This window comes from Lactuca virosa, chromosome 1, assembly GCF_052849685.1.
Source record: "Lactuca virosa cultivar CGN04683 chromosome 1, Lactuca_virosa_CGN04683_v6, whole genome shotgun sequence".
Taxonomy (NCBI): domain Eukaryota; kingdom Viridiplantae; phylum Streptophyta; class Magnoliopsida; order Asterales; family Asteraceae; genus Lactuca; species Lactuca virosa.
In genome coordinates this window covers 136,581,040-136,592,881 of record NC_136426.1, presented here as the reverse complement: position 1 = coordinate 136,592,881, position 11,842 = coordinate 136,581,040, and the positions used below count along the sequence as shown (strand labels likewise).

The window sequence follows — 11,842 nt, the reverse complement described above, 5'->3', positions numbered from 1 at the left end:
AGTACGCTCCGCATACTAGCTAGGGACCAAAATGAAAAGGATTTTGCATTAAGGGGCTAAAAGGAAACTTACAAAATTACAAATGTTACAGAAATGAACCTGTGGTGGTCGGAAATCAAAATTGGTGGTCGGAAATCAACAATCTTTGTCGATGACAGCAACAACCGCCCGGTGAACAACACCAGTCGGGGAAAAACTGAAAATCAACATTTTTCTACGGTTAATCTCGAATATAAGATGGAAATGGAGGTTATAAGAGAAAGAGATAGAGAAATGATGAAGGTCGGTGAAGCTCCAAATGTCGCCGGTAACAGCCAAATCGTCACCGGAATCCGGTGTTAACCCGTGATTGAGGTGGCCGGCCGGTGGTTGAAGGTGGTTGAAGGCGAAGGAAGAAAGAAACGGCCGTTCGTCAATCGTCGGTGTCGTCGAGCTCGAGGAAAGTAAGATCAAAGAAGGAGGCAACAACAGTAAAGAAAACGGGGATGGAAAAGGGGTATAAGTTCTCCGACCTTTAGCGGCGACCCAAAACCAATATCGACAAAAATAACAAATAGCAGCGACAACTATGGAGGGAACTTATGACACGTCTTTTTTTCGAACTTTAGCGGTGACTTTTTGTCACCGTTATTGCATTTGTACGAAGAAGAGGTCGCAACCATTGGATTAGATACTCGAACGGACGGTTAGGGTTTACCCGAAAGGGTTCACGGGGATTAGGTCCCCAAAGCGTTACCGGCGACCTTTTAGCGGCGACAAGGACTTTTAGCGGCGACTCAAGCTTGAGTCACCGCTAAAAGTCTTTGTCGCCACTAAAGGTGTCGCCAGCAATGACATGATTTCTTGTAGTGTTTGCTTTGATTAGTGGACTAATTATGATTGGTTATATACAATTTATTGGTGGTTGATATATATATATATATATATATATATATATATATATATATATATATATATATATATATATAACGACTTTATTTACAATATCGTTTATTTTAACAGTATGCAGATGCTAAAAAACTCACAGTTTTTTTTCTTGTAAATATGGTTTGCGAAATCGAGAACTTGTACCTCTTAAAAAAACAAACAACGCTTAAATATTGATGCGGCGGTACAGTCCACTTTAAAAAAGTGTTAGTTGCGTATACATTGGTATGTTATGTGCAAATGCCGATGTGAGTCATTTCACTTCTTTGAATGGTCAAGACAACCCACAGCCTTCTTTGTCATCACGCTCTTCGGCTGGTTGACATTAACAATCCTGTTAAAGCTTTGTATCTTTAAAGTTAAAGTTTAGATTTTATGTTTTAATTATAAAATAAGTTTAAACCAAAAAAACTGAGGTTGTTTTTGTTTAATTTTCATTTAACAACTTCTTAATTTAATAACATATTTAAAAGTTATAAAGTCTTTCTTAGAATATTAGCTTCTATTTTCCTTAATTGCGTGTGTATCTAAGCAATAAAGAAATCAAGAAGTGGTATTTGTTTATATAGTTAGGTTGTTATTTACCAAAAACCAATCGGATGCTTTGAGCAGCTCACCTAGAAAACTAATCAAAACTCTTGTCGTCCTACCTTATAATAATAATAAAAAAAAAAACCCAACTCTTTTTCATATCATAAATAATCTATAGTAAATTACAAATATAATTCTGTATCATTTTGTTTTGGATTTGGTCTCTTATCTCTCGGTCTTCAAAATCCCCTTTCCTTTGAATATTAACATTACATATCTAGGTGGTTAATGTTATAAAGTAGGAAAAGTAGGTCACCTATGCACAACACCTACCATGAGTAGACTCGGACCATACCAATTTCCCCTATATATTGATTCATAAGATCTCCAAACTCCCAACAAGAACTTCAAGCGCCTATCTTTAATTATTCCACATCCAAATCCCATTCCAATTTAAAACTACACCAAAATCCCAGAAAATTAAACCCAAAATGGCACAATATCAAAGTACCAACACAATTGCATCGACAACAATGATCCTAGTGATCACAGTGGCCACCCTCTACGGAGGTGCAACAGCACAATCGTCAGGGTGCACAAGTGTGCTAATTAGCTTGTCCCCATGCCTCAACTACATTTCTGGCAATACATCAACCCCATCATCAGGATGTTGCAGCCAACTCGCGAGTGTAGTCCAGTCACAGCCACAGTGCTTGTGTCAAGTCCTTAATGGTGGTGGCTCATCTTTGGGTCTTAGCATAAACCAAACTCAGGCTCTTGCATTACCTAGTGCATGCAATGTCCAGACACCACCAACCAGTCGATGCAATGGTAAGGAACTGAATTTTTACTTAGAAAGCTTCTTATTCATGTTACTTTTAGAATATTATATACTATAAAACCTAAAGTTTCGGTAATACGTTATTCTGATACAAATGCTTTATCTAATGATCGATACATTATATCATTGATACAATTCAATGGGAGATGATGCAAAAAGAATCTACCTCCCAGTGAAGAAAAATCGACTATGATTTATAACTTTTTTCATATATAAGTTCACAAATTAGAAATGTCAAATTTATCTACTTATCATTATTCATTGGACAGCTGCATCTCCAAGCAACTCCCCTTCAGAAACCACACCTTCTTCCGGAACCACACCTTCTTCAGAAACAACACCTTCAGGAAACCCTTCGGGTAAAGGCAGCGAAACAAACACTGTGCCATCAACAGATAATGGTTCATCAGATGCATCTTCAACTAAATTCGCAACCATTCCTATCGTATTTACACTACTAGTTGCCGCATATGCTATGGTGTTCTAAGTTATTAACTACATGTATATCCGGAAAGAATATGTTTTGATTTACGATTTTGCTTATTTTCCTGTGATTCTTATGTGTAAAATTTGGCATGTGATGTGAGCTTATCGTGTGACATGCTATGTACGGATTCTTTTTGGTCGGTTTTGTATTGTTTCCGATAAATATGATTTTTCTGATTCTGAACAGTCTCCTTGAGGTTTGACAACTTGATGATACACTTATTGGTTTCCTCACTGCATTTTGAAGCCATGCTTCAAGTGTGAAACCAATAAATTGCACAAACATGCTAGTCCTGAAAAACCATCTCTCAATATTTCAATAATGCATGTACACCATATCACCATCAGTTGCATGCTGGCCTCTTCCCGTAAATGGAAGAGTCATTCTTTGTTACTTTAGCAATGTTTGCTCCTTGAGCCAAATCTTAACCTGCCATAGATATTCTTCCCGATAAACATGTTAATTACCATTTGAAGAACCATTTTCTTTGTTGTCAATAATTATGATTGTTGCAACTTTCTTCCACCAAACTGCTTAATTTGTTTGCAGTTTTGACCTAGTGGCTTCGTTCTTCTATTCCCCTTCCGTGGTTAATCAAACTATGTGAAATCTCAGTTAATCTATCATTTAACCGACTCCAATTCACACTGTTGACTAATCTAAGAAACATGTTTCCCAAGAACAAACCATTACACCCATTCTTTGGTTAAAAACCACACATAAAAAATAAAGTGAATCGCCACCTAATTGAAACTATTTCACTTATGTATTTTGTGGATAGAAGTTTTAGGCTTTAAATAAAATTATTTACGAAGTAAATTCATTTAAAAGCTAAAAGTTTAAAAATTAAATACTAATAATAAAAGTGAAATTAATGAATTTAATAAATTAAATATGTAGTAGAAATAAGTTTGGGAAATTAGGTTTGATTTGGTTAAATTAAGGAACATTAGATGTAATACTTCTTGTACTCATTTAACCTATTTGGAGATTGACTTCGCTAAAAAATTAGTTGACTAAGGTATATATTATAAATACGAATGACTAGTCATTAGTTGATTCCATTTTATGGTGAAAAAGGAAAACAAGAAATAGAGAGACTAAATCTTTCTAGTGCCATAAATAAGAACATAAGCACCCAACTCTTTCTCGTTATTTTTATAAAAAGGATCTTCAATTGAGAAAGGGATGGGAAATGTGCAAGAAACTAACTAAAATTCTTGTATGAAGGAAGAAACGAAACAGTGAACAGAAATATGAGAAGAGAAGATTACTTGCTTTCAAAGTTAAAACAAAAGAAAAATTGTATTAAAAGAAAACGTCACATACTCCTACTTATATACTAAAGAAATAGAAACTTACTCAAACAATAAAACAAAAGACTTTGACTCCTACTATAAAGCTCGGAAACACAAATTAATAAAAGGAGACACTCCAATTTTGCCCTTCGCCCAACCGATTAACCCAATAATCACCCCCTTAATCGGATTGGTCATACCACTCGTTCAAAACACTGGTTCGGTTAGACCCGCTTCTTGTTTTTCCCACTTAGGACACTCGTTGCTATAGTGACCAAACTCATCACATTTTGAACATCTAACGTGTCTTTTAACCCGAACATGTTCATTACCATCTCGGCTTCTCCCGGACCCCCGACCTCTTCCCCTGCCACGTCCAAAGTCATCCCGATTTGAACGTCCATTGCCACAATGCTTACAAACATGTGATTTTTCCTCACTAGCCAACAACAACCCACCTTGAGTGTCCTCCACTTTCTCGGTTCCTCTTATATACTCCTCGTATTCCTTCAATCTACCAGTCGCTTCATCAAATAACATTGAATCCAAATCGAAACATTGCTCTATTGAAGTCACGATTTGAAGAAACGACTTAGGCATCGAATCAAGTAACCTTTTCACCAAATCGACTTCTTGAAGCTCGTAACCAAGACTCCTTACTTTTGACGCTAAACCGGATAATTTTGTCACAAAATCATCAACCGTTTCACCCTCCTTCATGCACAAGCTTTCAAGCTCCCTTTTTAAGGTTGCAAGTCGAGTCTTTTTCACCCGATTCACACCCAAGTACCTTGTTTTCAGCCCATCCCACACTTGCTTTGGATCGGTGTAACTCGTCATTTGCAACACCATGTCTTTGAGTATCACTTAAAACAAAAAAGCAAGAGCTTGTTTTGACTTCTTTTGATCCGATGCTTCACCTAACACCTTTGGTTCGACCATCTCCCATATGCCGTGTGCATCCATAATCGAATTGACTTTGACAGCCTAAACCGGATAATTCGTTGGATTCAAATCCGGAACTTGATACGTCATCAAACCTCCTTCTTTAACCAACGTCATCTTATTATTTTTGACAACCCTGACTTCTTTAATCAAGCTTATTCTGAGAGAACTTTTCCATCGAACAACAAGACAAGGTCACAACCACCTTTACCGTCTTCCGTCACCCGCAAAAACAAACCGAATCAAAGCCACCCGCTTTGACGTCTTCCCGTCTGTTTATTCCGCGAATCTGGTTAGTCTCTCATTGTAACACCCTGTTTATTTATTAGATAAATAAATTAATTAATGAACAAATGATAGCCCTAAAATAAATAATTATATATCAAAGGATGGTCTCGATGAGCTAATTGTCACAAGTTTAGAAGTTGGGGGTTAAAAGTATGAGTTTCGGATTGATTTCGTAAATAATTGTGAAGGCAGGGACTACTCGGTAAATTTTTGGGACTTAGTTTGAAAAGATTTTGGAGGCTAGGGGCCGAATGGTAGCTTATGGACTTCATTTGAGAATAATTTGTAGAGGAGGGGGCTGTTTGGTAACTTTTGGATCTAAAATGAAAAGAATTGTGGGAACAAGGGTAGGAAAAGTAAATTATGGGCCTTGGTTTGCAAAGATGTTTATGGGGAGGGTCCAAACTTGTAAATTATGCAAAGGTTTTGATTGGAGCGGGATTTCAACCTGAAGCCTTCATTCTTCCTATTACATTACCTTAACCCTAAACCTAGTTGATCAATAGCAGCCGCCACTCCCTCCTTCTACTGTTGGCGCCGCACCACCGGTTTCACTCACCTCCACCATCTCCGGCGTCGCCAACTCCATGTTACCGCCACCGTGAAGCCGTAGTGAGCCGCCAAGCGTGCTGAGCACCATCAGTGATGTTTGCAGCCGACAGACAAGTGATTCAAGGCCGATGTCGGGGCCATTGTGCCTCTATCGTCTCTGGTAATGGCGCACCCTTATCTCTCCACTTCTCCAGCTGCCATGGCAGCGGGTGACCGGTGGATGGACGTTTGGACAGAAGAGGCATTGCTCGATTCCGCCGCCACCGTCAAGCAACTATTTCAGGCACTCCGGTTTCCCTCCGCCACACTTTTCCACTGTTGCCTAGCGAACCGACGTCAACCGACATCGTTGCCGCCTGTGGTTGCTGCCACTGCCATCTCCCGTCGCCACCAGGTGGTGGCTGAATCCGTTTGCAAGAATCTAGCGTGGTTGGGTGTGATATTTAGTGTGTGTGTGTGTACGTGTGTTTTAATAGGTAAGGGGTTCTATGGCCGGAATTCGTGAGAAAAGCCACTGCCACCACCATGAGGTGGTGGCTGCCACCATGTGTCGCCATATGTGCGTTTATGTTAATAAGTGTGTGCGTTATTTCTGGATTTTTTTTGCATTTTAAACTGTAATCATGTCGAAATAATAATAGAAATCTCAAAACCACCACCGTAGGGTGGTGGCTGTCGCCTGCTGCCGCCACCGGCCGCCGTGTCGGATGGCGATGTGCTTGCCTCGTTGAGTTTGATTAGTTTGGGGTGCTTGAAACCCTAATGGGCCTTGTAAGCCCTAACAAGCCCAATTAAACCTAATGGGTTTAGTGAAAACCATAATGGGTCTAATAGACCCTAATTGACCTAAGGAAAACCCTAATGGGCTTAAGGATCTAGCTATTGGGCCTATTGGGCTAATATGGGTTGGAAACCCTAATTAGGGTTTGGAAAACCCTAAAGCCATAAAACCATAATTTGGGATTATCGGGACCGCATGAGAATTGTTCAATGAACTTAAATTAATAATTAATAATCATTGGCAAAGATTAATCTAAGCAATATTGGACTTAATGGATTAAGTCCTTAATGGGTTAAGTAGGAAACTTAACCCTAATCATCATTTTATGAGAAACCCTAATTTCACTTGGGTTTATTGTTGGGCCTTTCTTTTGGGCCTTGATGATTGGGTTATTAATGGACCATCCAACATCAAGCAAATGGACTAGAATAATTAATGGGCTTTGAGGTGAGGCCCATATGAGGAGTTGTGCCCAATTTGGAAAATTGGGCCATAGATGGGCCATAGTTTGGGCCTTTATGATTATGCGATATTGGGCTATTAGAATGTTGAATGTTGGACTGGACTAAATGGTTAGGCCTTATGGTAAGACCTTGTAAAGGTTTGGGCCCAATTTGGTGTTGACAGTTTGGGAATCTGTCATCCAGCAGCTGGGGTTGAGTCTGCGGGACTTCAACAGTGTGGGATTGTATCTACGGGACTTCAGCAATGTGAGGTGAGTTTCCTTCCAGTAGGAACGGGTCTACGGCCACAATGTCGGCCCGTTTAGATAGCAGTAGTTCCGGACTGCGGTTCGATGCCGGGGTGGTCCCGAGAAGTAGTTCAGTATGCTTGATGTCTTTGTGATTCAGGCATGTCTATGTGTTATATGTTAAGGACTGCGGTCCGATGTAGTATGCAGTATACGTGTTATTATTACATGTTATGATTATGTTATGCTATGTTCAGTCAGTTCCGGACTTCGGTCCGATGCAGTGGGCAAGGCCCTAGTTAGTTCCGGACTTCGGTCTGATGCAGAGGGCGAGGCCCTAGTTAGTTCCGGACTTCGGTCTGATGCAAAGGGCGAGGCCCTAGTTAGTTCCGGACTTCGGTCCGATGCAGAGGGCGAGGCCCTAGTTAGTTCCGGACTTCGGTCCGATGTAGTGGGCAAGGCCCTAGTCAGTTCCGGACTTCGGTCCGATGCAGTGGGCAAGGCCCTAGTCAATTCCGGACTTCGGTCTGATGCAGTGGGTAAGGCCCAGTATGTGCTTTATATGTTATTGTATGGTATGTGGTAGTTGGGGGAGCTCATAAGCTTTGTGCTTACAGTTTTCAGATTTGGTTTCAGGTACTCAGTTTTCAAAAGAGGAGCTCAGGAAGATTGCAGTGCACACACCATTTGTTCAGCCTGGGATGTTTATACTCTGATATACTTGACAATTGTTATAATATTTTGAGATACATAGCTTATGATTTTTATATGAGGTTTATCGACTATGGTTTTTATTATTAAATTAAACGAAATTTTTAGACTGTGTTTTTGGGATGTTTCAAGTTGGTATCAGAGCCTTGGTTTGAGGGATTCGGACACACTTCCGGGTGTGTCTGAACTCAAACTAAGGAAGTGGTATAAAGTTTTCAAGAGAAAAACCATGTTTACAAAAGGATTTTGAGAAAAGAAAACAATTTTAGAAAAAGTATAAAGAAAAGAGTTTTAGAAAAAGCGAAAAGAATTTTGAAAAGAGAAAAGGGTGCGGTGCATGCAATCAGCCGAGCTCAAGTAAGTACTCCCAAATTACCCATACAAATTCATGTTATGATATGAGTATCAGCTTTATGAGAACTGCATGCTAGATTAGGACTAAGGATCTAGGAAGGATGCCTTATGTGCCTATTGTATGTGTATCTGCTTTATGAGAACTGCATGCTAGTTTAGGGCTAAGGATCTAGGAAGGATGCCTTATGTGTCTGTTATATGTGTACCAGCTTATTGAGAAATGCATGCTAGTACAGATTAGTCAGTATGATAGGCAGAGTAGTATATGCTTGATTATGTGTACTCAACGCCCGAATGTTGCTTGCTTTGTGCTTTTAGGAGTTCTAGTTGTCTTTCACTAACTAGTAAACGAATATGTTAAGTTACATATTGCAAGGACTAAATAATTTCAGAAGGTTAGGTCTAGCTCTATTTTGCAGCTCTTGTTTGAGTCCAACCGCTGTAGGGTAGGATCTCTCATTTGAAGAATTATCTAGTCTGAGTAATATGTAATAGTATTTGCGAGCTAGTTAGGGGCATAAAGCAGGGACTTCTTATGCAGCTGATGGCGGAGAGTGGGTTGGTGATTACCCTAGGGCAAGCCTAGGATGAGATTAGCAAGAGATCAGCAGTAGTAGTATAAGGGACTTGATGGAGTCGAGGCAGTACTTGAGGAAAGTACGGATAGATGTGGAAGGTAGTATGGGCCCGTACTACTGAAAGCAGAGGATCCGTACTCGAATCAAGGAAGGCTGAGATAAGACCAGGGAACTTGTAGTGTGTGAGATCCCTCGAGTTTTGATGAGTATTGTGATGTTAGTGATTGTATATTACCGAGTATAGTGACGCTACGTGGTAGACCAGATGGTAGTTCTGGTGACGACCAGGGATCAGGCTCGGACTCTGGAGCCGGGCAGGTTGATGATCAGATGAGGGAGTTCATTCCATCTGAGATTACGCGCAATATCATTGACCAGACTCCTTTGATCTCCAGTATAATCAAGGAGGGCATTATAGAGATTTGTGACGAGAGGCCAAGTGCATTCTGCACTGAGATAGCAGTCATGATAGGGACGCGTACATTGATGTTTCGGGAGTTCAGAGCTTGTGAATCTTCAGATTGTCATGGGGGTTAGGGACCCCATTGTTAGCAGCAGATGGTTGCCAGATGTCGCCAACACTTTTGTGCCAGACATTGTCTTGAAAGGAGACAAGATCTGACTTACTTCCTGTCTCCTGAGGGATAGAGCACGAGATTGATAGGAAGAGGTTGGTAGGGAGTTGAGTGATGATGCGGTTGATGCCGTGTCATGGGATGACTTTTAGACTAGATTCTGGGCAGAGTGTGCCCAGGCGATTGAGGCGCAACAGTTGGCAAAAGAGTCGTTAGATCTCCACCGGACGACTGAGACTGCGGTAGAGATCACTGCCAATTCTCGGGAAAGAGCTTATATGGTGCCACAATATGCATCGGATGAGGAAATGTAGAAGTTAAGTTATCAGAACATACTGTAGAATGATAGCAGGGAGATTGTGAGTATCTCGGGGTGCAAGACCCTGAATGATATGACTTCTAGAGCTCGAGAGCGGGATATTGACTTAGAGCACACTGGGAAGAGGGAACCAGATCAGTTGCTTATAGTGAGGGGTCTCGGGAGGAGACCGTAGATTTCAGATCAGCTTCTGAGAGGCCAGCGGGGTCAGATTCGGTGCAGCACTTGCGGGAAACTGTACAAGGGAGCCTTTTGTTCCAAGGGTTGAGTAAGTGTAACCCTAAGTTATCCTCGGTTTGTGTCTGAATTATATTTTCAAGAGATGTCATATGCCAATTGCATGCCGAGAAGCATTAGCGAATAGTGATAGAGCAATTCCCCAGATTACGGGATTGGGAAAGTACAGCGTCATCTTGGTTTATTCCAAGACTGAGGAGCAGCACGAGAAGCACCTGAGGGAGGTGCTAGAGTCTTTGAGGATGGAGAGAATTTTCGCAAGGTTCTTCAATTGTGAGTTCTGGTTGCGCGGGGTGCAATTTCTTGGGCACCTTGTCAATCAGAAGGATATTCTAGTCGATCCGGCCAAGATAGAGGTCGTGATGCAGTGGGAGATTCTGAGGTCTCTAATTGAGATTCGGAGCTTCCTGGGTCTAGCGGGTTATTACCGGAGATTTATTCAGATTCTTAGAAGTTGTGTGATCTTTTGGATTAGCTGGTGTTGAAACACTAGCAATGGTAAGCGTGGTTTCTAGCAGATTGGTCATGGGTGATAAGAATGATTGAGAATCCTTCCAGTATTGTGTGTCGTGGAACGTTAGTTGAATCAAAGTGGGGGAGAATCATCCAAGGATTCAGAAGTAGGAGCAGTTTTGAAATTGGGATAAGTTTCACATCCTTATGTGGAAGGAAGACAGCCCAAGCGGCTGTATGGTTGGAGGATAGTGTGAGATGGAAGTTCGGAAAAACTTGCCAATAAGGAGATCGCGTTCCCGTAATGTTTGCTAGCAAGCCTTAGGGAATCAGGTTGGGGATTCCAGTCAGGACATGAGTTCAGTTGAGTGCGGGTCAAGCGCGTGTCGATCCAATGTTAGAGTGTTGTAAGTCTGCGGGTGTAGCCGTAGCATTCAATAGCAGCCAGATAGTGTTAGAGTGTTGTAAGTGTGCGGGTGTAGCCGTAGCATTCACTAGCAGCCAGATAGTGTTAGAGTGTTGTAAGTCTGCGGGTGTAGCCGTAGCATTCACTAGCAGCCAGATAGTGTTAGAGTGTTGTAAGTCTGAGGGTGTAGCCGTAGCATTCACTAGGTTGGTAGATAGCATGAGTGCGTTGTTAAGACGCGAAGGAACAGTAGTACCCGCCAGTTCGGGTGTAGCAGTGAGGATATGGAAATCCACGGATTGGATTTTGGAATTACCCGGACGGATTAGATCCGGTTGCGCCAGTGATAAGACTGTGGGAGCGTCACTATAGTTATGAGATTAAGGAAGCAAGGGATTGCTAAAGGTCATTTGTGATATAAGTCTACTGTTGGTCATGTAGCAATCACTTTTAGCCTCAGATTTGGCGACGACAGGATTCGATGCAGAGACTCGATTGGTTGGATCGGGAGGTTGTTAGAACCACAGTGGCATGATAAGTAGTCGTATCTAGTTCCAAAGAAGGATTTCGTTCAGAAGTCGTGAGAGACGACTAAGTGGGAGTCCTTTGGCTCCGCAGCCAGGCGGAAACCCGGTATTTCAGAGGATTGACGAGCGAATTGAGACCCAGGAGGTCTCGGTAGCTTTTGGTAAGTGGCCATGTGGCAACATACTGCTTCAGGCAGTTCAGTGTTCCGGCAGTTTCAGCGTTTGGACAGCGTTAGTAATTGTGTTTTAGGTTGCTAGTACGGGCGGAATAACTGGTTGATTGGGAAGTAACAAGCCACTCACAACGGGAATAGCTGAGCCTTGGCCAAGTAGAAGTGATC

At 41.5% G+C, this 11,842-nt stretch overlaps 1 protein-coding gene across 1 annotated transcript; it reads left to right on the top strand.

Moving 5' to 3' along the window:
• Positions 1-1,838: 1,838 nt before the first annotated feature.
• LOC145158564 (non-specific lipid transfer protein GPI-anchored 26-like) lies at positions 1,839-2,971 on the top strand. Its single transcript, XM_079077447.1, has 2 exons — positions 1,839-2,289; positions 2,569-2,971. The coding sequence occupies exons 1-2, from the start codon at positions 1,950-1,952 to the stop codon at positions 2,784-2,786; spliced, it is 558 nt and encodes a 185-aa protein (XP_078933573.1). The 5' UTR covers positions 1,839-1,949; the 3' UTR covers positions 2,787-2,971.
• The last annotated feature ends 8,871 nt before the right edge of the window (positions 2,972-11,842 follow it).